The sequence below is a fragment of the Mustelus asterias genome, chromosome 19 (genome assembly GCF_964213995.1).
Source record: "Mustelus asterias chromosome 19, sMusAst1.hap1.1, whole genome shotgun sequence".
Classification (NCBI taxonomy): domain Eukaryota; kingdom Metazoa; phylum Chordata; class Chondrichthyes; order Carcharhiniformes; family Triakidae; genus Mustelus; species Mustelus asterias.
The window spans coordinates 66,587,610-66,614,360 of NC_135819.1; the positions used below are offsets into that span (position 1 = coordinate 66,587,610).

General features: G+C 49.4%; 1 protein-coding gene across 1 annotated transcript; it reads right to left on the reverse strand.

Annotated features, from left to right (window-relative positions):
- Nucleotides 1-9,128: 9,128 nt before the first annotated feature.
- On the reverse strand, nt 9,129-26,288 carry LOC144508032 (C-type lection lectoxin-Enh3-like). Its single transcript, XM_078235747.1, has 6 exons — nt 26,213-26,288; nt 26,056-26,137; nt 15,277-15,437; nt 10,418-10,558; nt 10,230-10,338; nt 9,129-9,338 (listed from the first exon to the last, which is right to left on the reverse strand). Exons 2-6 carry the CDS (start codon nt 26,108-26,110, stop codon nt 9,259-9,261), a joined length of 546 nt encoding a protein of 181 aa, XP_078091873.1. The 5' UTR covers nt 26,111-26,137; nt 26,213-26,288; the 3' UTR covers nt 9,129-9,258.
- Between the last annotated feature and the right edge of the window lie 463 nt (nt 26,289-26,751).

Below are 26,751 nucleotides of genomic sequence, written 5' to 3' on the forward strand. Positions count from 1 at the left end.
AAAGAAACTCGCTAACACAGCGTACCCAGGCCCTCCACTCTGGTGTGGCAATGTTGCAGGAGATAGAAGCAATTTTGGGGTTGGGGGGGGAATGGAACCCACAGACAGAAACCCTCAGCAGGTGAACGGCCTGGTGATCAGGGCATCCCTTGCCACCCTCGCATGCCTCAAAGAACAAAGAACAAAGAACAGTACAGCACAGGAAACAGGCCCTTCGGCCCTCCAAGCCTGTGCCGCTCCTTGGTCCAACTAGACCAATCGTTTGTATCCCTCCATTCCCAGGCTGCTCATGTGACTATCCAGGTAAGTCTTAAACGATGTCAGCGTGCCTGCCTCCACCACCCTACTTGGCAGTACATTCCAGGCCCCCACCACCCTCTGTGTAAAAAACGTCCCTCTGATGTCTGAGTTATACCTCGCCCCTCTCAGCTTGAGCCCGTGACCCCTCGTGATCGTCACCTCCGACCTGGGAAAAAGCTTCCCACTGTTCACCCTATCTATACCCTTCATAATCTTGTACACCTCTATTAGATCTCCCCTCATTCTCCGTCTTTCCAAGGAGAACAACCCCAGTCAACCCAATCTCTCCTCATAGCTAAGACCCTCCATACCAGGCAACATCCTGGTAAACCTTCTCTGCACTCTCTCCAATGCCTCCACGTCCTTCTGGTAGTGCGGCGACCAGAACTGGACGCAGTACTCCAAATGTGGCCTAACCAGCGTTCTTTACAGCTGCATCATCAGACTCCAGCTTTTATACTCTATACCCCGTCCTATAAAGGCAAGCATACCATATGCCTTCTTCACCACCTTCTCCACCTCTGTTGCCACCTTCAAGGATTTGTGGACTTGCACACCTAGGTCCCTCTGTGATTCTATACTCCTGATGACTCTGCCATTTATTGTATAACTCCTCCCAACATTATTTCTTCCAAAATGCATCACTTCGCATTTATCCGGATTAAACTCCATCTGCCACCTCTCCGCCCAATTTTCCAGCCTATCTATATCCTGCTGTATTGCCCGACAATGCTCTTCGCTATCCGCAAGTCCAGCCATCTTCGTGTCATCCGCAAACTTGCTGATTACACCAGTTACACCTTCTTCCAAATCATTTATATATATCACAAATAGCAGAGGTCCCAGTACAGAGCCCTGCGGAACACCACTGGTCACAGACCTCCAGCCGGAAAAAGACCCTTCGACCACTACCCTCTGTCTCCTATGGCCAAGCCAGTTCTCCACCCATCTAGCCACTTCTCCTTGTACCCCATGAGCCTTAACCTTCTTAACCAACCTGCCATGTGGGACTTTGTCAAATGCCTTACTGAAATCCATATAGACGACATCCACGGCTCTTCCTTCATCAACCGTTTTTGTCACTTCCTCAAAAAACTCCACCAAATTTGTAAGGCACGACCTCCCTCTTACAAAACCATGCTGTCTGTCACTAATGAGATTGTTTCATTCTAAATGCACATACATCCTGTCTCTAAGAATCCTCTCCAACAACTTCCCCACCACGGACGTCAAGCTCACCGGCCTATAATTTCCTGGGTTATCCCTGCTACCCTTCTTAAACAACGGGACCACATTCGCTATCCTCCAATCCTCAGGGACCTCACCCGTGTCCAAAGAAGCGACAAAGATTTCCGTCAGAGGCCCAGCAATTTCACCTCTCGTCTCCCTGAGCAGTCGAGGATAGATGCCATCAGGCCCTGGGGCTTTGTCAGTTTTAATGTTCCCTAAAAAACCTAACACTTCCTCTCTTGTAATGGAGATTTTCTCTAACGGGTCAACACCTCCCTCCGAGACACTCCCGGTTAACACGCCCCTCTCCTTCGTGAATACCGATGCAAAGTATTCATTTAGGATCTCCCCTATTCCCTTGGGTTCTAAGCATAATTCCCCTCCTTTGTCCCTGAGAGGTCCGATTTTCTCCCTGACAACTCTTTTGTTCCTAACGTATGAATAGAATGCCTTAGGACTCTCCTTAATCCTGCCTGCCAAGAACATCTCGTGACCTCTTTTTGCCCTTCTAACTCCCCGTTTGAGATCTTTCCTACTCTCTCTGTATTCCTCCAGAGCTCCATCTGTTTTCAGTTGCCTGGACTTAACGTACGCCTCCCTTTTCATTTTAATCAGATCCTCAATTTCCCTGGTTATCCACGGCTCTCGAATCCTACCTTTCCTATCTTTCCTTTTTACAGGCACATGCCTATCCTGCAGCCTTATCAATAGTTCCTTAAAAGAGTCCCACATGCCAGACGCGGACTTACCCTCGAACATCCTCTCCCAATCAACATCCACCAATTCCTGCCTAATCCGGCTATAGTCAGCCTTCCCCCAATTTAGCACCCTGCCCGTAGGACAGCACTCATCCTTGTCCATTACTATCCTAAAGTTAACAGAGTTGTGGTCACTATTTGCCACATGTTCCCCAACCGAAACTTTGACGACCTGACGGGGCTCATTTCCCAGAACTAGGTCCAGTATAGCCCCCTCTCTAGTCGGGCTATCTACATACTGTTCCAAAGAACCTTCCAGTACACATTTTACAAATTCCTCCCCGTCCGGACCCCCAGCCCTCAGCACTTTCCAGTCTGTGCCAGGGAAATTAAAGTCCCCCACTACAACAACCCTATGTTTTCTGCACCTATCCAGAATCTCCTGACATATCCTTTCCTCCACTTCCCGTGGGCTGTTGGGTGGTCTGTAGTACACCCCCAGCATAGTGACTGCACCCTTCCTGTTTCTGAGTTCCACCCACAGCGACTCAGTACATGACCCCGCTAAGTTGTCTACCCTCTGCACCGCGGTAATATGCTCCTTAACTAATATCGCTACTCCCCCACCTTTTTTAGCCCCTCCTCTGTCTCGCCTAAAACACTTATACCCCGGAATATTCAGCTGCCAGTCCTGTCCTTCTTTTAACCAAGTTTCCGTCACCGCAACCACATCCAAATTCCGCATAAGCATTAAGGCCCTAAGTTCGTCTGTTTTACCCGTTACACTCCTCGCATTGAAGCAGATGCACTCCAGACCTCCAGGCCCAGTCAGGTCCTCCTCCTCCAGAGTGCTCCTCTTCTTAGCTAGCCTTGCCCTGGCCCCCAGCTCAACCCCAGCCTCAGTATTTACTGACCTCCTGTTTTGTTCCCCACCCCCCTGCCACACTAGTTTAAATCCTGCCGAAACACTCTAGCAAAACTCCCAGCCAGGATATTTGCTCCCTTCCAGTTAAGTTGCAACCCATCCTTTCTGTACAGTTGCCATCCTGACTTGAAGATTTCCCAGTTATCTATGAATTTAAAACCCTCCCTCTTGCACCAGTCCTTTAGCCACGCGTTCAACTGTAGAATCTCCCTGTTCCAAGCCTCACTTGCACTAGGCACCGGGAGCAGTCCAGAGATTGCTACCCTGGAGGCCTTACTTTTTAGCCTAGCACCCAACTCCCTGAATTTCTCTCGTATGACCCCCCTGCTCTTCCTACCTACATCATTTCCCCCAATGCGTACAATCACATCCGTTTGACTACCTTCCTTTTTAAATATGCTTCCTACCCTCTCGGAGACATCCAGTACCCCGGCACCAGGGAGGCAGACTACCATCCTGGATTCTCGTTCAGTCCCACAGAAGCGCCTGTCCGTGCCTCTAACCATTGCGTCCCCCACAACTATCGCTCTCCTAAACCCCTTCTTTCCCTTCCGGACCCCTGAGCCTGTCTCCGTGGAGGCGATCTGGCCCTCGTGGCTTACCCCTGGAGGGTCATCCCCCTCCACAGAATCCAAAACAATATACCTATTTTGGAGGGGGACAACCACAGGGGATCCCTCCACAGACTGCTCACTCCCTTCCCTTCTCCCATCTGTTGCCCATCCCTTTCTTTTATGGGAGACTGCCACTGGGGTACTTTCTGGCACATCACCCTTCTGACTATTACCCCTCCTAACCGTGACCCACGTGTCTTCCTTCCGAGACCCTGATGTCACTACCTGACTATAACTTTTATCTATTACTCTCTCATTTTCCCTAACTAAACTGAGTTCATCGAGCCTCAGCTCCAGCTCCCTTACACGATCCTTCAGGAGTTGCAGTTCCACACATCTGGCACAGATATGGACTTCCGGGAGGCAAGTTGTCTCCAGGAACTCCCACATCCCACACCGAATGCAGTATACTGGCCTCCCACTCATACCAGCCATGTCCTTTTTAGTTTTTGGGAGAAAGAACAAAAAGGGGGTGTAACCGAAGAAAAACAAACAAACAACCTTCCTCGCCTTCGCCGAAGCCCTGTGAGCCAAAGCCCTTATAGCTCTCACTCTGTCCCCTGCTCACTCTGCTGCCTGCTAACGACGCTGCCCGCTCAAAGGTGCGGCCTACTTTTAAACCCTCCAAAACCTTCCCAGGCTGCTGCTGGGCCTATTTCCTGTTTAGAAAAAAAACCTCCGATTTTTTTCACTAATTTAACTGAAAAATAATTAAATAAATTAGTGCACACACAAGCTCCCTTACCCTCAGCCTGCTCCTGTGGAACAATGAGGCTGAAACCTCCAAGTTAAGCACTTTTAAACCCTCCAAAACCTTCCCAGGCTGCTGCTGGGCCTATTTCCTGTTTAGAAAAAAAATCTCCGATTTTTTTCACTAATTTAACTGAAAAATAATTCACCTGGGCTGCCAGCCCTCCAGCGCCTGGTTGGTGTTCCTCGGCATGCTCTTCCTCATCTTCCTCCTCCTCCTGCTGGTCATCCTGCCCAGCGATGCCCGGCTGGTCAACCTCTACGTCCTCCTCCTCCTCCAATAGGTCATCTCTCTGTACAGCCAGGTTGTGCAAGGCACAGCACACCACCACAATGCGGGAAGAGATCACAGGGCTGTATTGGAGGGCCCCGCCATGCGCCAGAATCGCATTTTGAGGAGCCCAATGCACCTCTCCACTATCACGTGCGGTGGCTACATGGGCCTCATTATAGCGGGTCTCCGCCTCAATCACAGGCCCCCGCACAGGTGTCATCAGCCATGTCTGAAGCGGGTAACCCATATCACCCACAAGCCATCCCTGCATCCTGGGCTCCTCCTCAAATGCCTCCGGGATGTGAGAGCTGCTGACAATGAAACTGTCGTGCACACTTCGTGGATATCTTCAACAGACTTGCATAATGTTCATGTTACTGTCACACACTAGATGAACATTCAGGGAGTTGATTCTGTTGATGAATCACGGATTCTGTAGGGGGGCCTTGAGGGCGACGTGTGTGCAGTCGATGGCCCCCTGCACGTTAGACATCCCCGCAATGGCTGCGAACCCTGCAGCCCGGGCTTGCCGATGAGCCTGGTCCAGGTTAAATTTGATGTCCTGCCCAGCCCGGGAATACAGGGCTTCTGTGACCTGCTTGACACAGGTGTGCACAGCTGATTGGGAGATGCCACAGACATCTCCGCTCGGGGTCTGGAAGGAACCAGTCGCATAAAAGTTCAGAGCGGCTGTCAATTTGACAGCCACCTAAAGTGGGTGCCACCTAAAGTGGGTGCCCCCCTGCCCCCCCCGCCCCGCCCGCCATCCCCGTGCCCCCAGGTACCAGGTCCTGAAACAGGTGGAACAGGTGTTGCACTGTCTCCAGTCGGAGGCGGAGATGTCGGTGGCGCGCGGTGTCCGACATCTGTTCAAATGAAACTCGTGCACGGAACTGCCGGGGTCTCTGCTCCCTCCTTCTCCTGCGCCACCCCCCCCCCCCCCCCCCCCCCCCCCCAACACACACACTGGGTGAATGGCGGCCACCTCCTGCCTCTGGTGGTCATCTCCCTTTACTCCTGCAAGTGGTAAGGCCCGGGCTTCATCCTCCAGCTCCTCCTCCTCAGCTCCAGCAGCAACCAAAAGAACAGCAAGATCGATTGGTTGCATTGTAAAAGCCATCTCATCTCTGAATGGCGTGGGGAGTGGGGGGAGCGGGGAGAGGAGATGGAGAATCACACATGTAAAGGTTGAGGAACGCTGCTTGCCCCTAGCACATCAACAGTCACAGCCCCCCCCCCCAATTCTCCCAGCCAAATCCTCCCCACAATAACAGCCCCACAATTCCCCCAGCCACATGCTCCCCACAATCACAGCTCCTTGCAAAATTCAGAGGCTGCACCATGCAATTTCTCAGGCTTTGTGCACATCCTTCAGCTGGAAGTGAGCTGAGTGCACTAGGACCCAGCAGCACCGCAAGACCCGAGGTCAGTGCTGAGACCCGGGTCCGTGCTGCAAGTCGGACATTGGAGACCCTGCTGAGCAACAGCCCCCACCCCACCCCCACCCCGCACACACTCACAGAGCCACCACCGACCCGAGAAAGAAAATGGCCGCAACAAAAGGATACCCGTGAGCAGCAGAGAACCGTCGGACGCTACGCACTTACCTCCTCACCAACCCTCACTGATGGAGGGCCCAAATCGTTTTTTTATGGAGCATGTCTGTTTCGCACCGATTCGGATTGGTGAATGCGGTGGTAAAGGGGGAACTGCCGGCAAAGTTGGGCGTGCAACCCATTAATTCAATTTAAATGGCCGTCGTGCCCATTTCGGGCGTGGTCCCAGTCACGGACATTTTCGGGCCTTGGTAAAAGGGGAACCAGTGCAGAGGCGGCCGTGGATCGCACTACTTACCTCATGCCCGACTTTACCAAGTTTTTGCGCCTGAAAACGGGCGCAACGTGATGGTAAAACCGGGCCGATTGACACAAGCTGGATTCTCCACTCCCATTCGCCACAAAGCCCACCACAGGCAGGATGGGAAAATTCCAGCCTATGTTTCCCATCTTTCCCTGCTATTTAACGTTACGATGTAATTATCCACCACTGAGTGTATTGCATGTTAAACAATTTTTTAATAAACTGGTAAATGAGTTCATAAAATTAACGTCCCATGTAGTTTTCTGTCAGCAGTTTAAGAATCCCCCTCACTGTAATTCCTAAATGGGGAAATACAATTTTCTTTCGAGGAATCCCCAGACCCTTATAAAATCCAGGTACTTCTAACCTCGCTGATAATGATTGAAAAGGGATCAGGAAGGAGGTCTAGTTGGACCTCCTTCCTGGTCGCTCCTTGGTCTAGTTGGACCAAGGAGCGGCACAGGCTTGGAGGGCCGAAGGGCCTGTTTCCTGTGCTGTACTGTTCTTTGTTCTTTGTTCTTTGAGGTAATATCTTTTGAAAATTGTCTTCCTTGGAGGAAAATATTTCATTTGCTGTGACCCCAGAAACAGGTACATACGTATTAGTATCAGGAGTTGGCCATTCGGCCCCTCAAGCCTGCTGCACCATTTGAGAACATTGCTTACATGATACCAGTGACTACATCTCTACACAATGTGGTTGTCCATAAAGCAAGAAACAACATCGTGAAAGGTGCTGTGTAAATGTTGATTTGCCTTTCTTTCATTACACTTACACACAATGCACAGAGCGACTGTAGCAATGTAAAACTGGAGACCCAATGCTTATTCTTTAATGATAATTAATCACAACACCACTCTCTAACCTCCCCCAAACCCCTTTCCAATCTCTCCGCCATCAAGGCAGCATTGAAGCCAATACAGGATCATGTGACCCAAGTCAATTGAAATCAATGGGAAAACTGCCGTCTGCTCGGAGCCATAACCAGCACAAAAGACAATGGCTGTGCTTGCTGAAGGCCAAACATGTCAGCCCCAGGACATCACTGCAGGAGTCCCTCAGGTATCTGAGGCCCAGCCATCTTCAACTGTTTCATCACTGACCTTCCCTCCATGATAAAATCAGAAATCAGGATGTTTGGTGATTGCATAATGTTCAGCATCAGTTTGAGACTCTTCAGATACTGAATCAGTCCATGCCCACATGCAGCGAGACCTGGACAATATTCAGGCTTGTGCTCATTAATGGTCAGTAACATTTGTGCCAAGCAAGTTCCATCAGCAACAAGTGATAATCCAACCATCCACCCTTGATGTTCAAATTCCCCCTATCAATACCTGGGGTCCACCATTGACCAGAAACCTAACTGGACCAACCAGATTAACACAAGTCAGAGGCTGGGAATCCTGCTCTGAGTAACTCACCTCCCGACTCCCCAAAGCCTGTCCACCATCCACAAGGCACAAGTCAGGAGTGTAATGGAATATCTCCACTTGCCTGGATGAATGCAGCTCCAACAACTCAAGGATCGCCACATCTTCCAGGACAAAACAAGCTGCTTGTTTGCTGCTCCCTCCAACAACAGCACACCATGGTAACAATGTGTACCATCCACAAAATGCACTGCAGGAACTCAGCAATCATCCTTTGACAAAACCTTCCAGTTCTGTGACCTTTACCCTTGAGAAGAACAAGGACAGCGTAAAGCAAACCAGCTGCTTTTTAAAATGTTTGCGTCATAGAATCATCGAATCATAGAATCATAGAATCATCGAATCCCTACAGTGGAGAAAGAGTCCATTCGGCCCATTGAATCTGTACTGACCTCTGAAAGAGCACTCTACCTCGGCCCACTCCCCCATCCTATCCCTGTAACCCCACACATTGATTATGGCCAATCCACTGAACCTGCACATCTTTGCCCTAGGATTGTTTGCTGCATCTGCTCTTATTGATGTTTTGTATTTCAAGCTGTAGATGTAGCTGATGAATTATTCTCTTGAATTCAGTGTTTTTATATTCACTCACTGGTTTATGTGTTGAACGGTAGAAGAATGTAAGCGGTTGTGGTGTGGGTGTCGTGTACAGAGTTTATCAGCTAGTCGGGACGTGGAGTACAGAGGACATGGGGACGAGGGGAGAAGAATCCTGATCAAATCTCTCATCGCTCAGGAAGGAATGGTGGTAATGACACTGGCCCAGAAACCCAGGCTGGGGACATGGCTACAATTCCCACCATGCCAGCCACTGGAATTTACATTTCATTAATAAATCTGGAAGTGAAAAGCTAGTAACAGTGAAACTATTGTCGATTGTCATAAACACCGGCAATGCTCCCGTCAAATGAATGAATAAAAACATCTGAGTCCGTGCTGTCTTCTTCCCAATGTAGTATTGAGTGAAGAGGTGGGTGGGAAGCTACAGTGAGACAGGAAAGCTGCTATAAACTAGACTCACACAGCATCAAACACACAGCTCATGATGCAATTCTATTTATTATTGATTCACAAACTAAGTACAGTCACACAGGCAGTGACTGTGTCTACAAACAAATCGAGAGACTGAATCCACTCCTGGACAGGATCATGGAGCATCACCAGATTCTTCTAATAGCCGAGTAGTTTGTAGGAGCAAATGAAAGACAGCTTGTAATTGCAAGGCAGATCATTCCAAAGCTTCTGCTGTCCTGGACAGAGAAAGAAAAGATCAGATTGAGCGAAGTGAGCAGCTTATTGTCTAATTAGTTCATTCTTTCTGTTTTGAGAGTGTCAATGATCTTTTCATTTCACCCATCTCGTCATCCATGAGTAACTTTGTAAATGAGCTGAGATATTTCCTGTTGTGATCCCGTTTGCAGTCAGTGTGAGAGTCATTGAAATCTGAAAACCTGACGATATTCAGTGGGGGTTTGGACACTTCCTGAGTGAAGATGCTGAGTTTCCACTGGGTGAGATTCTCCCGTGTGGGTGGACAGCAAGGCCTCACCATCAGGGTTAAACAGTCTCCTTCCCCATTGCACAGACTTCACACAATTGGAACATTCCCAATTAGAATCCAGCTTTCGAATATCTGTCTGTATTACATTATCTACAATCTGGGAATTGAATCCTGGGGAAAGGGAGAAGGGTGGTTGGTGCATTAGTAAAGTGACGGCTGGATACAGGAAGGTTGATTATTTTTCCTCGGAATGTTGTATAAACACGGAGTGGAATCCTGCTCACCGGGAGCACGGCTACAGCCTGTGACATATTAGGATCAGCTCATTAAATGTGCAGCAGTTACAAGGCTGGTCTTGGTCTAACCTCAACACTGCACAATCCACAGAGACAATTGATCAGAAGGAGAAACTTTAGTGTTAGTCCCAGTGAAAGCTCCTTTATCGACAACATATGACCCATGTACTTTCCCCCAGTAAACAGTTTGACCTGGAAGGTGACTGCCAGAGGGACAGGGAGTAGAGCTCTGTCAATGTCTAAAACTCAACCACATGGACTCCACATAGAATCTCATCCATTGATCTATTTGTCTGGAATTATTTTCCCATAAGACACTATCACACTGAGCAACAGCAACTTACCATTTCCCAAATGTGCACAGTCTTCATTTGAATGGTGATTATCGGGTTGACCCTGGTTCCATTTTGTAAAATCTGTTTGAGATCCATCAGTCCAAAGGAAAGTCCCCTCCTGTGGAAATATCAAATCATTACAATTAAAAATGTATAATTTTTCACCATAAACAATGTGAAAACTCAAGAAACGTTACCTTGTAGATGTCACTCAAACCAATCCAAGCATGGACAGGACTTCCACTGACTTCAGTTATCATCTTTCCCATCAAGTCATTCTGATTCTCCCAGTGTATGGAGGCAAGATGGCTGCCTGGACCCAGAGATTGGCAATGCAGCTTAAAAAAAAGATTGTTTTTGTGGGATTTACATTGAAGATATTCCACTTTGTTGCTCCAATATGTTTACTGTTGAAAATGCGTTGTTTAGCAGAATGGGAAGAATAAAATGACAACCTCTTGCTACATGTCCATGAGCTCCTGATATGGTACTGATCATGGTGTGGGAGCGAGGATGCAGACAGTGCCAAATCCCAGAGCCTGAGGCTGGAGTGATGGGGTGGGGATAATGGGGAGGCCTGGGGGCTGGAGTAATGGAGTGGGATAATGGGGAGGCCTGGGGGCTGGAGTGATGGGGTGGGGATAATGGGGAGGTCTGAGGGCTGGAGTGATGGGGTGGCCTGAGGGAATGGGTTGGTCCAGAACTCAATATTTTAAATGAAGTTTCTCATCATTCCACTAAGCAGACAAAGCTTCAGACCTGAAAAATGTTGTCACGAAAATACAAACTGTCAGCCTGAGAGTTCTGTTTTTTTTTTAAAGCCAGTCTTTCAGGTCAGTTTTGTTGAACTGCTGAGCTGCTTCCAAACTTCGGGCAGCTTCATGGTTCTGTTGTTATTTTGAGAAGCACACCAGAAATCCACTGAGTTTCCTGAAAGTCAGATGCAGCCCGGAAACTGAGAGTGCTGGTTGGACAATGGTCAGTGATGTCATTTTAGAATCAATCGGATGTTGAGTGTGTTGTGGGAGGAAGGTTGGAGAGTGGTTAGGGTGGAGCATGGAGGAGGTGTTGAGGGGCAGGTAGGAGGGGGTTTGTCAGGGTGGGTGGGGGTTGGCAGTTGGAGCTTGAAGTGAGGAAGAATGAGATGATTCACTTTGGACCGAATAAAAGATAAATTACAACAACTTCATAAAATGGAGAGAAACAAGGAACGATCAGAAAGCCGAGAGATTTAAGATCCAAGGACAGAAATCACTAAAGGTGACAGGTACAAACAATGAACAAGATTAAAGACTGAAAGAGCAGATTCACCAGAAGATTATGTTGTGCACAAATTGAGGTCATGAATATCACTCAGCGGAGCTCATGAAGTTGATGGATGAACTATTACCTCATCACATTAAAATCAGTATTATTCCTTTAAGGGTGATGTCAGGGAGCGTTCCTCACACAAAGCGCAGTGGAAAACTGGGAGTCAATCCCTCGATAACACTGAGGGTCACTGGAAAATTACACAATCATTTTAAAGATTATGAAGCCAAGGTGGGTAGATGGAGTTAAGATACAGATCAGACATGGCCTATTTGAATGGTAGAACAGGTTTGAAGGGATGAATGGCCTACTCTTGTTCCTATTTTCCACACATCATCCCTGTCATTACTGAGCTACATAAACAATGAAGCCATCCTTGTTTTCAAATCCCTCCATGGCCTTACCCCTGCCCCTGGAATCTCCTCCAGCCTTACAATCTGACAGCACCTCTACCCTCTCCTAATCCTGACCATTTGCACAATCCTGATGTTTAATTGCTTCACCATTGGCAGCCAGCTCTTCAGCTGCCTTGGCCACAACCTCTGCAATTTCCTCTCTAAACCTCACTGACTCCCCAGTTCTCTCTCCTTCAAAACATTCTTTCAAATTACAATTTTTGATTAAGCTTTTGGTCAGCGGTAATGGTGGAACTGGGTGGAATGTGTACGATGCAAACTCCACTGATCTGTATCTGAATTTTGAATCAAGGTCCCACCCACAGTGCGAAAAACAGACCGTGATTTGCACATGAGTAAACGGAGGCAGGTTTTGGGGATGTGGCTGTGGAGCTGAATGTTACATTGGGCTGGATTTGGACATCAAACAGTGACTGAGGTGAGCGCTCCCCTCACACCCAGATCACCTGTTTATTCAGTGCAAAATGGATCAATTTCAGCCCCAAGTCCTCAAATTCCATTTCCACTGATTGCTATTCTGGAATGTGTTCATTATTCTGTGATAACGAAGAACGTGGTGTTAATTTTTCATCTACCTGGTTCAGAGTTTCCCCATTATAAAATGTGACAGAAAGTATAGACAGGAAGTTCACGCTGCATTCACAGTTTTAATGGTATTTAGATCCTGACTTCTTTCAAATATTTACTCCACTCCCTGAAGCAGTAACACCATTAAATATCATGAAAGTCCTAATCAGCCAGTAAAGGCTCAGTATAAATTAGACTCAGCTATTTACCTTGTTAATGCCACATGAGAAAATGCCAACATTTAAATGTAAATACAAGGATGACTGAATGGGAAGACGATTGTCCAATAGGAAGGGAGAAAACTAATTGACCTGAGAGACATGACTGACCCAGTGAAAGTGACCTGAGGAGACAACTGAAAATCAATTCCCAGTCAACAAACCCAACCAAATATACCAAAAAATGGGGTGGCACAGTGGTTAGAACTGCTGCCTCACAGCGCCAGGGACTCAGGTTCGAATCTGGTCTCGGGTGATTGTGTGCCGTTTGTCTACATGGGTTTCCTCCGGGTGCTCCGGTTTAGAACATAGAACATAGAACAGAACAGGCCCTTTGGCCCACAATGTTGTGCCGAGCTTTATCTGAAACCAAGATCAAGCTATCCCACTACCTATCATCCTGGTGTGCTCCATGTGCCTATCCAATGACCGCTTAAATGTTCCTAAAGTGTCTGACTCCACTATCACTGCAGGCAGTCCATTCCACACCCCAACCACTCTCTGGGTAAAGAACCTACATCTGATATCCTTCCTATATCTCCCACCATGAACCCTATAGTTATGCCCCCTTGTAATAGCTCCATCCACCCGAGGAAATAGTCTTTGAACGTTCACTCCATCTATCCCCTTCATCATTTTATAAACCTCTATTAAGTCTCCCCTCAGCCTCCTCCGCTCCAGAGAGAACAGCCCTAGCTCCCTCAACCTTTCCTCATAAGACCTACCCTCCAAACCAGGGAGCATCCTGGTAAATCTCCTCTGCACTCTTTCCAGCGCTTCCACATCCTTCTTGTAGTGAGGTGACCAGAACTGCACACAATATTCCAAATGTGGTCTCACCAAGGTCCTGTACAGTTGCAGCATAATCCCACGGCTCTTAAACTCCAACCCCCTGTTAATAAAAGCTAACACACTATAGGCCTTCTTCACAGCTCGATCCACTTGAGTGGCAACCTTTAGAGATCTGTGGATATGGACCCCAAGATCTCTCTGTTCCTCCACAGTCTTCAGAACCCTACCTTTGATCCTGTAATCCACATTTAAATTAGTCCTACCAAAATGAATCACCTCACATTTATCAGGGTTAAACTCCATTTGCCATTTTTCAGCCCAGCTTTGCATCCGACCTATGTCTCTTTGCAGCCTACAACAGCCCTCCACCTCATCCACTACTCCACCAATCTTGGTGTCATCAGCAAATTTACTGATCCACCCTTCAGCCCCCTCCTCTAAGTCATTAATAAAAATCACAAAGAGCAGAGGACCAAGCACTGATCCCTGTGGCACTCCGCTAGCAACCTGCCTCCAGTCCGAAGATTTTCCATCCACCACCACCCTTTGTCTTCGATCAGAGTTACCTATCCAATCGGCCAACTTTCCCTCTATCCCACACCTCCTTACTTTCATCATAAGCCGACCATGGGGGACCTTATCAAACGCCTTACTAAAATCCATGTATATGACATCAACTGCCCTACCTTCATCAACACACTTACTTACCTCCTCAAAAAATTCAATCAAATTTGTGAGGCACGACTTGCCCTTCACGAATCCGTGCTGACTATGTTATCCGTGTTTCCTCCCACACTCCAAAGATGTGCAAGTTAGGTGGATTGGCCATGCTAAATTGCCCCTTAGTGAGCCAGGATTTGTAGGTTAGGGGGATTAGTGGGGTTAATATCTAGAGTTACAGGAATAGGGCTCTGTCGGAGAGTCAGTGCAGATGCAATGGACTGAATGGCCTCTTTCTGCACTGCAGGGATTCTATGATTCGATACATCTTCTGGGATTTTTAAAATGTCTGAACACTTTTCACACAACCATTCCTGGCTGACAGCAGATCTTTCCACCAACCTTCTTTCCTTTGATCTGAAGGTCCAGATCCTAATCCGTCCCCACTAAACTTCCACACCAGGTACATTGCAGAAAGTTGCATTGGACGGTGATTAGGATCAGGGAACATTCTCCTCTACAATGGGGAGACTAAATGCAGACTGGGTGACCACTTTGCTCAATTCACACACATGACCGACCCCAACCTCTGGTCACTTGCCATGTTAACTCAGCACCTTGCTCTCATGCCCACATGTCTTTCCTTGGCCTGCTGCAATGCTCCACTGAAGCCCAGTGCAAGCTGGAGGAGCAGAATCTCACTTTCTGGTTGAGCAAGTTGCAACCCTCGGGATTCAATGTTGAGTTCAGCAACTTTAGATTTTGATCTTTCTCCTCCATCTTCAACCTCCCTTTTCTTCTTTTCCCTTTATATTCCATACACGTATTGCCTCAGTAAAAAACACCCCCTTTCCCTCTCACTCCAGCCAGCTGTTGTTTGTTCTTAAAGCTGCTACTTTTTGTTGCAGTTTCTGTTGCTCGATGAAGGGTCCACACTCAAAACATTAACTCTGTTTCTCTCCTGATAAAAGCTGACAGACCTGCTGAGTTTTTCCAGCTTCCTCTATTCTAGTTTCTTTCATTCTGTGTTTGGTCAAGTTCAGACACATTGAGAAACAAATACTTGAATAATTAACGATTGTAGGGACTTACCTCTGCTTCGATCCAAGTCTTTCTGGAATGGACAAACTTGTAGCAACGGCCAAAATAATACACACCATCATAACACAATCCTTTCCCTGAGAAATCACGTTCCTCAAGCTCCTGATTCGTCTCTGTCAGATTCACCGATTCTATATTCAGATCAGGTTCAGCTGCAGATTAAAACAAGTTGCAATCATCACAACATCCACAGTTCATTCCTCATTCATGGGGCTGGAGATTGTTGAGTACGTGGTAGACAAGACCAGCCTCGGGAGTGGGACATTTCACCTGACTGCATTCACACACCAAGTTTACATCAAACTATAGAGAAGTTACAGAACAAAAAGAGGATATTTGCTCCAATTCGTCAGTGCCTGTGTTTCTGTCCCTCAGGAGTCTCCTCCCATTCTGTTTACTTCCTCTAACCCGACCACTATATCACCACATTCCCATCTTCCCCATCTGCTGATGTCGATTCCCCTCAAGTGAATACTGCAGCCTCCATCCTAATCCTCACAGGCAGCTAGGACTAGTTGTGGGACTGATGCGCGTCAATTGAACACGAGGCACGAAGCTTCGGTAACAGAAGGCTTTTATTGTCTAACAATGGAACTTAATAGAACGTTAACACACTATCCCAGACTGACGAGGTCCCGCCCGAGCAGGGGGTCTTATACCTCTCCCAGGAGGCGGAGCCCGACTGGGATGTGCCAAAACAGTAACAACCACAGGTGTATCAAACCTACCCTAGCCCAACAACAACATTAGAACAATCCCACAGTGGGAACACCCTAGCCCAACAACAACATTAGAACAATCCCACAGTGGGAACCAACGATGGTTCACCACATTCACCCCTCCTTTGAGAACAAAGGCCGGCGGGGTACGAAAACAGACTAAAATGTCAACAGATTATAAGTTCAGACGGTCTGGAGGACCGCACCGTCGTTGTGACCTCCTCAATACCGGCGGTGACACCGGAGTAGGTGCTTGCGGTGGCGTTCTCCCCAAAACAGCCTCCAGCTGTTCTCCCACGGACTCACAGGCCGGTTGACCCTGATGAAGCGGTAGTGCAGGGGATCCCGGTACATTCTGCGATGGCGCCGATCTCCGGGGCTCAGGCAAGCTGTGCATTGGAGTAAAACTGTTAAGCACTGGTCCCGGTGCTGTCCGCGCCACGTCCGGGGGAGAAATAAGGGATAAGGGATTCGTCACTGGGGGTATGGGAGTGACAGGAGTTGCTACGTCCCCTGCGGGCGCCAGGTCTCGGATCGAGACTGTGTCCTCTCGCCCGTCAGGATATGCCACATAGGCATACTGAGGGTTGGCGTGGAGGAGGTTGACCTGTTCGACCAAGGGGTCGGACTTGCGGGCCCTTACATGTCGCCGCAGAAGGACGGGTCCTGGGTACGTCAACCAGGCTGGTAAAGATATCCCCGAGGACGACTTCCGAGGGAATGAGAACATCCTCTCGTGGGGAGTAGCATTGGTTGCCGTACACAGGAGGGAGCGAATGGAGTGAAGCGCATTAGGGAGGACCTCCTGCCAATGGGAGACTGGAAGGCCTTTGGACTTCAGCGCCAATAGGACAGCCTTCCAGACTGTAGCATTCTCTCGCTCCACCTGTCCATTACCCCTAGGGTTGTAACTCGTGGTCCTACTAGAGGCAATCCCGTATGAGAGCAGGAATTGCCTCAAGTCATTACTCATGAACGACGAGCCCCTGTTGCTATGGATATAGCTGGGGTACCCGAACAGGGTAAAAAGATCACGGTATGCCTTGATCACCGTGGCAGTCGACGTGTCCGCGCAGGGGACAACAAACGGGAACCGGGAGTACTCATCTATTCAGAAAGTACACGTTCCGATCTGTTGAGGGAAGGGGGCCCTTAAAATCCACACTCAGCCTCTCGAAGGGACGAGTGGCCTTGACCAAATGCGCCCGGTCAGGTCGGTAAAAGTGCGGTTTGCATTCCGCGCAAATCCGACAGCTCCTTGTCACCGACCTGACGTCCTCCACCCGAGTAAGGCAGGTTGCGGGCTTTGACAAAGTGGTAGAGCCGAGTGACCGCAGGATGGCACAGGTCATTATGGAGGGCGTTCAAGCGATCCTCCTGCATAGTAGCGCATGTTCCGCGCGAGAGGGCATCCGAGGGCTCATTGAGTTTCCCTGGACAATACATGATATCGTAGTTATAAGTGGAGAGTTCAATTCTCCACCGCAAGATCTTATCATTCTTGATCTTGCCCCTCTGCGTGTTGTTGAACATGAACGCCACGGACCGCTGGTCCGTGATCAGGGTGAACCGCTTCCCCGCCAGGTAATGGCGCCAGTGTCTGACGGCCTCCACAATGGCCTGGGCCTCCTTTTCCACAGCTGAATGCCGAATTTCGGGGCCTTGGAGGGTGCGGGAAAAAAACGCGACGGGCCTGCCCGCCTGGTTTAGTGTGGCGGCCAGGGCGAAATCAGATGCATCGCTTTCCACCTGAAAAGGGATGGATTCGTCTACCGCGTGCATCGTGGCTTTCGCGATGTCGTGTTTCAATTCCTTGAAGGCCAATTGGGCCTCTGGCGTGAGTGGAAAAGTCGTGGACTTAATAAGCGGACGGGCTTTGTCCGCGTAGTTGGGGACACACTGCGCATAATAGGAGAAAAAGCCTAGGCATCTTCTCAGTGCTTTTGCGCTAGCGGGCAAGGGAAGTTCAGCAAGGGGGCGCATACGGTCTGGATCAGGGCCAATGACCCCGTTTTCCACCACGTATCCCAGGATGGCTAACCGGCGCGTACGGAATACACACTTCTCCCTGTTGTAGGTCAAATTCAGGCGAGATGCAGTGCGTAAAATGTTTTGGAGATTTGTGTCATGGTCCTGCTGATCATGGCCGCAGATGGTGACATTATCCAGGTACGGGAAGGTAGCCCGCAGCCTGTTCTGGTCCACCATTCGGTCCATAGCACGCTGGAAGACCGAGACCCCATTGGTGACACCAAATGGAACCCTAAGAAACTGATACAGATGACCATCCGCCTCAAAGGCCGTGTAGTGTCGGTCCTCTGGGCGAATGGGGAGTTGGTGGTAGGCGGACTTAAGGTCTATGGTGGAGAACACCCGGTACTGCGCAATCTGATTGACCATATCAGATATGCGCGGGAGGGGATACGCATCCAGCTGCGTATATCGATTAATGGTCTGACTGTAATCAATGACCATCCGGGGTTTGTTCCCGCTCTTGACCACCACAACCTGTGCTCTCCACGGACTAACACTGGGCTGTATGATCCCTTCTTTGAGGAGTCGCTGAACCTCAGATCTGATGAAAATCCGATCTTCAGTGCTTTAACGCCTACTTTTAGTAGCGATGGGCTTGCAGCCTGGTACCAGATTCTTGAATAAAGAGGGTGTGGTGATCTTTAATGTAGAAAGATTGCATGCGGGGCGCTTTGGACAATTTGGAGACTGCAGCTGTTCCCCTACTATCAGCGAAGGGAGTGGCCCACCGTACTGTAGGATCACACTCTTCATGTGGACCATAAAGTTTAGTCCGAGGAGAATTGGTGCGCAAAGATGCGGCAACACAAGGAGCCTGAATCGCTCGTAAATTGTGCCTTGCACTTTCAAGGTTACCACACAACGTCCTAGCACAGGGACAGACCGGGACCTTGATGCCATAGAGATTGTCTGTTTGGCAGGTTGAATCTGGAGTCCACACCTCTTTACAGTGTCAGGGTGAATAAAGCTCTCAGTGCTCCCGCTGTCAAACAGACAATAAATTGCACGACCATTTACCTGTATGTCCATCATCGAACAGTCAAGCCTGTGGTGCTTAGCCTAGTTCAGGGTGATCGACGCCACCGTTGGTCCGTGAACGTCACTGCAGGCAGCTGAGGTCGATGCTGAGGACCACTGCTGGTCGCTCATGGTCATCGTCGACCAAAATGGCCGCCCCCATGAATCGCACATGGTTGAGGGCGCCAAACGTAGCGACTCCTGGTAGTCATCCTCCTCCGACTCCGTCGACCACAATGGCGTCATCCTGGACTCGCACGTGGACGAACCCCGTGAGTACTTCGACGACGATGGCGATGATCCCCGTTCTGAAGGGTCACAGGCCGCACTGCCGTTCTTGGGCTTCGATCTGCACACCTTCGCATAATGCCCCTTTTTACCACATAGGTTACAGACTACCGCTTTAGCGGGACACTTTTGTCGTGGATGCTTGGCTCCTCCGCAGAAGTAGCACCGCGGGCCGCATGGGGCTGCAGCCGTCGTCGGGTCTACATGGGAGCACGCCATAACACTGCACTTCAAGCCCGTGGGGCGAGGAGGGATTTGCGACTGCTCCTGCCACGTTGTCTCCACGTGGTCCTCCGGATACAGGACCAAGCTCTTCGAAGCCGCCTCAAGCATTTCAGCCAATTCCATAGCTTGGGTCAGGTTGAGATTCCCCTTTTCTAGCAGCTTGAGACGGATGTATGAAGACCCTACCCCTGCCACAAACGCATCTCGGGCGAGGTCATACATGTACTGCTCAGCCGACACAGCTTTGCAGTCACAGCCCCTGGCAAGCTGCAAGAGCTCATTGGTGTAATCCTCCATGGTTTCGCCCGACTGCCGACGTCATGTAGCGAGGAGGTAACGAGCGTGGATCTCGTTGGGAGGTTTCGTGTAGCGCTTTTTTAAAAGCTCGAGGGCCCTCGGGTAAGTGGTGGCCGCACGGATCGCGAGGTAGACTGTGTCGCTTACCCTCGCATGGAGGACCCGGAGTCTGTCATCATCTGTGGTGACCGCTGCGGAGGCTGCCAGGTAGTCTTCAAAACACTTCAGCCAGTGGTCGAAGGTGTTAGAAGCGCCCACCGCACGTGGATCTAGCGTCAGACGTTCTGGCTTTAGGATTTGCTCCATACTCTCCTTTCTTTTTCCCTTCCGTCGAGAGCTTAATGTTAGACAATAAAATTGATGCGCGTCAATTGAACACGAGGCACGAAGCTTCGGTAACAGAAGGCTTTTATTGTCTAACAATGGAACTTAATAGAACGTTAACACACTATCCCAGACTGACGAGGTCCCGCCCGAGCAGGGGGTCTTATACCTCTCCCAGGAGGCGGAGCCCGACTGGGATGTGCCAAAACAGTAACAACCACAGGTGTATCAAACCCACCCTAGCCCAACAACAACATTAGAACAATCCCACAGTGGGAACACCCTAGCCCAACAACAACATTAGAACAATCCCACAGTGGGAACCAACGATGGTTCACCACAGGGACCTCCTTCTCTGCCTCCTCTTGTCTCCTGACAGACACACACACAATCCTCTTCCTGCAATGTGCTTTACTATGGGGTGACTGTGATCTGGAGAAAGCTCTGTGGGTATCCCTCCCCTCCACTCCCTCCCCACCTCTGTTGGAGAGTCTTGAACCCACACTTCAGCTCAATGACTCTGAGCTGCTGTGCCTCATGCAAGGGACACTTCCGACAGGTGTAGTTATCCGGGACAGTCTGATTGCCCCCTTATTCCCATTTCTATTATCTGGATACACCACCTCCTGTGCTGCCAATTTAAATCTTCATTTTGTGTTAGTTGTCATTGATTTCTGGAGCGAATAGAATCAGTTTACCTGCCTCTCTCCAGCAGCACCAACTCTCCCTATTCCAAAAGCTGTCCTTGGCCCCAGTTCCATTTCAATCTTCAACTCATCTGACATCTTAACAAGAAACGACTCTTTAGGGGCGATTTTAGCATTGCGTTGGCCCCGTTTTCCGGGTGCGAAAACTTGGTAAATTCAGGCGTGAAGTGAATAGCATGATCCGCGCCCACGTCTGCGCAGATTCCCATTTTACCAAGGCCCAAAAATGCCCAAAATTTGCATGCATTTAAATTGACTGAATGAGCTGGACGCCCATTTTCCCCTTTACCATCGCGTTCGCCCATCCAGATTCGGCGTGAAACAGATATACAAAGAACAAAGAACAATACAGCACAGGAACAGGCCCTTCGGCCCTCCAAGCCCACGCCGCTCCCTGGTCCAAACTAGACCATTCTTTTGTATCCCTCCATTCCCACTCCGTTCATGTGGCTATCTAGATGAATCTTAAACGTTCCCAGTGTGTCCGCCTCCACCACCTTGCCTGGCAGCGCATTCCAGGCCCCCACCACCCTCTGTGTAAAATACGTCCGACTGATATCCGTGTTAAACCTCGCCCCCCCTCACCTTGAACCTACGACCCCTCGTGAACGTCACCACCGACCTGGGAAAAAGCTTCCCACCGTTCACCCTATCTATGCCTTTCATAATTTTATGCACCTCTATTAGGTCACCCCTCATCCCCCGTCTTTCCAGTGAGAACAACCCCAGTTTACCCAATCTCTCCTCATAACTAAGCCCTTCCATACCAGGCAACATCCTGGTAAACCTCCTCTGCACTCTCTCTGAAGCCTCCATGTCCTTCTGGTAGTGGGCGACCAGAACTGGGCGCAGTATTTCAAATGCGGCCGAACCAACGTTCTATACATCAGCAACATCAGACCCCAACTTTTATATTTATGCCCCATCCTATAAAGGCAAGCATGCCATATGCCTTATTCACTACCTTCTCCACCTGTGACATCAGCTTCAAGCATCTGTGGACTTGCACACCCAGGTCCCTCTGCGTATCTACACCCTTTATGGTTCTGCCATTTATCGTATAGCTCCCCCCACGTTAGTTCTACCAAAATGCATCACTTCGCATTGATCTGGATTGAACTCCATCTGCCATTTCTTTGCCCAAATTTCCAGCCTATCTACATCCTTCTGCAGCCTCTGACAATGTTCCTCACTATCTGCAAGTCCAGCCACTTTTGTGTCGTCCGCAAACTTACTGATCACCCCAGTTACACCTTCTTCCAGATCGTTTATATAAATCACAAACAGCAGAGGTCCCAATACAGAGCCCTGCGGAACACCACTAGTCACAGGCATCCAGCCAGAAAAAGACCCTTCCACTACCACCCTCTGTCTTCTGTGACCAAGCCAGTTCTCCACACATCTAGCCACCTCCCCCTTTATCCCATGAGATCCAACCTTTTGCACCAACCTACCATGAGGGACTTTATCAAACGCTTTATTAAAGTCCATATAGACAACATCCACGGCCCTTCCCTCGTCAACCATTCTAGTCACTTCTTCAAAAAACTCCACCAGGTTAGTGAGGCATGACCTCTCTCTCACAAAACCATGCTGACTATCGGTAATGAGTTTATTCCTTTCTATGCTCGGTAAAGGTCTGTTTCGGGCGTTCCAGCTTCTGAAGAAGTAAGTTCAGAGCTTCGGCGGCTCTCGAACTCAGAATGGTGGCAGGGGGGTGGGGGGAGGGGGGGAGGCGGGTCAGAACATTCTCTGGTGGAGGGGAGAGGTGAGGAGGAGAGAGGCCAGATCGTTCTCTGGTGGATGGGGCAGGAGGGAGGAGGAAGACCAGATGGTTCTTTGGTCGGGGGGAGGAGGGAGGCCTGATCGGTCTCTGGTGGGGGGGGGTGCGGGGAGGGCATGGGAGGAGGAAGGCCAGATGCATCTCTGGTGGCGGGGGTGGGGGGGGGGGGTGAGGGGAGGGGTGGTGGGAGGCCAGATCATTCTCTGGTTGGGGGGTGGGGAGGGGGGGGAGCAGGGAGGCCAGATCATTCTCTGGTGGGGCGGGGGGGGGGGGGGCGCGGGGGGGGAGGAGGGAGGCCAGATCATTCTCTGCTGGGAAGGGGGAATGTGGGAGGCCACATTATTCTCAGGGGGGTGGGTGGAACATGGATGCCAGATCGTTCTCTGGTGGACGGGGGAAGAGGAGGGCCAGATGTCTCTCTGGTGGAGGGAGGAGAGGAGGAGGGGGGCCAGATCATTTTCTGGTGGGGGGGAGGGGAGGAGGCAGGAGGCCAGATGGATCTCTGGTGGAGGGGGGGCAGGGGGGGTCCGCTGCCACTCTGTGGGCGATCGGTGGGGGGGAAGGGGGGCAGGGGGTCACAATCAGTCTGGTTAGCGGGGCGGGTGGGTGGATAAGGGGAACAGTTCTGTTGTGGGGGTGGGGCGATGTCTGTGGGGGCCATCACTCCCAGGCCGTTATATCCGCTTTTTGAAGCCCGGGAGCAATATGACAGGGGAGCATTTTTCAAATTTTTTTTACTGCTCATGCTCAGTTGAAGACTCCGATCGGAGCAGCAGTGTTTCGGGCACGATAAGCCCAGTCAAAGCGCAATTCAGACTCGTGATTATTTTTTAAGGCTAAGTGCGTTAGGGGCACCTGAGAACAGGTTTACAAGTCGGATCTGAATTATGCCCTGATTCAGCACTTGGAATCAAAATGGTAAAATCGCCCCCTTTCTCTCAGCTTTTAAGGAACGCAAGCTCCAACAACTTTACCGTCTCCAGTCTATTTAGGCTCCTCCAGCCCTTCCCATCCCTCTAGCCCCATCCCTCCTAATCCCAGCTCTGCCCGTATAGTCACTGTGCACTCTGACCTTCCCCTCTCTGCTACTGAACATTCTGTACTCAGCAAATGATTCCATTTTATCCCTTTCCGCCCTCACCTCAATGAATTTCAGGCTCGGCACAATGCTGAATTCTTCTTCCATCATCACCTCTTTGGGCAGGATTCCTCTCCCCATTCAACTGATCCTTTCACCCGTGTCCAGCATTCTCCCGCTAACTGAAGCCCTTCCTCTGGCCTCTTACCTGCTCCTGATCTTTTCATTGAAATCTGTTGGTGTGAAATCGACCATCTTAATTCCTCTGCTCTTCTCACCCGGTCCAACCTGTCTCTTTCTGAACTTGCTGAACTCCGTCCTCTCAGGCCCAACCCTGACTTTGTTAGCAAACCTGCTGACAAGGGTGCTTCTGTTCTTATCTGGTTTTCCGACCTCTACTTTGCAGAGACTTAGCGCCAACTCTCATACACTTCATTCACCCTCCCCTGGACCATGTCCCACCATCGAAAGAGTTCATCGCCTCTGGAAATCTTCCTTCCACAGCTTCTAACCTCATAGTCCACCAACCCCACACAACCCGCTTCTACCTCCTTCCCAAAATCCACAAACAGGACTGTCCTGCGAGAGCCATTGTTTCAGCCTGTTCCTGCCCCAATTAACTAATTTTTTCCTATCGGAGCCAGGAGGTCATGCTGCAACTGTACAAAACTCTGGTGCGGCCGCACTTGGAGTATTGCGTACAGTTCTGGTCGCCGCATTATAGGAAAGATGTGGAAGCATTGGAAAGGGTGCAGAGGAGATTTACCAGGATGTTGCCTGGTTTGGTGGGAAGATCGTATGAGGAAAGGCTGAGGGACTTGATGTTGTTTTCGTTAGAGAGATGAAGGTTAAGAGGTGACTTAATAGAGGCATACAAGATGATCAGAGGATTAGATAGGGTGGATCGTGAGAGCCTTTTTCCTCGGATGGTGATGGCTAACACGAGGGGACATAGCTTTAAATTGAGGGGTGAGAGATATAGGACAGATGTTAGAGGTAGGTTCTTTACTCAGAGAGTAGTAAGGGCGTGGAATGCCCTGCCTGCAGCAGGACTGGACTCGTCAACATTAAGAGCATTCAAATGGTTATTGGATAAACATATGGATGATATTGGAATATTGTAGATTAAAAGGGGCTTTAGATTGGTTTCACTGATCGGTGCAACATCAAGAGCCGAAGGGCCTGTACTGCACTGTAATGTTCTATGTTCTATCTTGACTCTGTTCTCTCTCCCCTTTTTCAGTGTCTTCCCACCTACATTCAGGACTCCTCTGATGTTCTACGTCATATCCACAATTTGCAGTTTCCTGACCCTAACTGCCTTCACTTGACCATGGATGTCCAATCCCTCTTCACCTCCATCCCCACCAGGATGCTCTCAGTGGTCTCCACTTCCTCCTGGAACAGAGACCTGAACAATCTCCATCCTCCATCAGCCTCCTCCACCTGGCTGAACTTGTTCTCTCATTGAACAGTTTCCCCTTTAACTTGACTCACTTCCTGAAAATAAAAGCTCTGGCTATGGTTACCTGCATGGGCCCCAGTTATGCCCGTCTTTTTTGCCTCTAATTGCCACCGTCTCTCTCACCTTCACATGGTCCATCTCCAACATTTCCCTTCATTCCGAGACTTATGTCTCCATTTCTGGTGATAGACTGACCACCAATATTCATTACAAACATGCCAACTCCCACAGCCATCTTGACTACAACTCCTCACACCCTACTTTCTGTAAAGACTCCAACCCATTCTCCCAGTTCCTCTGCCTCCGTCACGTCTGTTCCAGTGATTCTACCTTTCAAAATGGTGCTTCTGACGTGCCTTCCATTTTCCTCAGCCGAGGTTTCCCCACATTGAGGTTGACTGAGCCTTCAACCGTGTCCATCCCATCTCCCACAGTTCTGTCTTCACCCCTTCCCCTCCCTCCCAGCATCATGATAGGGTTCCCCTTGTCCTCACTTTTCACCCACCAGCCTCAACATTCAAAGGCTCATCCTCCGCCATTTCCAGCATGATGCAAACACAAAGCACATCTTCCCCTCACGTCTCCTGTCAGCATTCTGGAGGAACCATTCCCTCTGTGACACTGCTCTATCACCCCAGCACCTCATCCCCTTCCCACATCATCCTCCCATGCAATCGCAGTATTCCACAGTATCAAACCCATCACATTTCTACCCCTCGTCAGCTCTGAAAAAGAGCCATCTGGACTCAGAACATTCACTCAGTTTCTCTCTCCACAGAAACTGCCAGACTTGCTGAGTTTTTCCAGCATTTTCTGTTTTTATTTCAGTTTACCTGCCACATCACCGCTGAATAATGCAGCCAGCAGCAAAACTCCAATCAGCATCATATTGCAGTGAAGCTTATTTCCACAAACCTAAAATACAAAAAAATTCAACATTAAGATCAAGATTTCCATTGAAAAGTGGGAATTTCCCATCTCCATTCCTACCTCTCTTTTCGCAGTTGTCTCTTGTGATGAGGTTTCAAGTGTCACTGCAAAAATATATAGACAGACTGACAATCAATGGTGCGATTGAAATCAAATCCGATTGGCTGGACCATTAATGATGTTAAAATAATTGTTGACCAATTAGTGGCTGAGAGCCAACAGGATGAGCTGGAAAATGTTCAAATATTTACTGTGCCACATCTGAGATTGTGTAATGTGGCGCTGTCACTCCTCAGTGAGAAATGGAAACTGCACTCGGTGGCACAGTGGTTAACATTGCTGCCTCATAGCACCAGGGACCCGAGTTCAATTCCGGCCTCGGGTGACTGTCTGTGCAGAGTTTGCACATTCTCCCCGTGTCTGTGTGGGTTCCCTCCAGGTGCTCCAGTTTCCTCCCACTGTCCAAATATGTGCAGGTTAGGTTGATTGGCCATTGCTCCTTCATGTTAGGAGGGTAAATATGTGGGGTTATTTGGATCGGACAGGACCTGGGTGGGATTGTTGTCGATGCAGGCTTGATGGGCCAAATGGCCTCCTTC

Excerpts from the sequence above, each read along its gene's own strand:
- LOC144508032 (XM_078235747.1), bottom strand. The coding sequence starts at position 26,110 with ATGATGCTGATTGGAGTTTTGCTGCTGGCTGCATTATTCAGCGGTGAT. Across the intron at positions 15,438-26,055 it reads ATTCAGCGGTGATGTGGCAG|CTGAACCTGATCTGAATATA; the intron begins GTAAACTGAAAT and ends TTTAATCTGCAG. Across the intron at positions 9,339-10,229 it reads CTGTGCACATTTGGGAAATG|GACAGCAGAAGCTTTGGAAT; the intron begins GTAAGTTGCTGT and ends TTCTCTGTCCAG.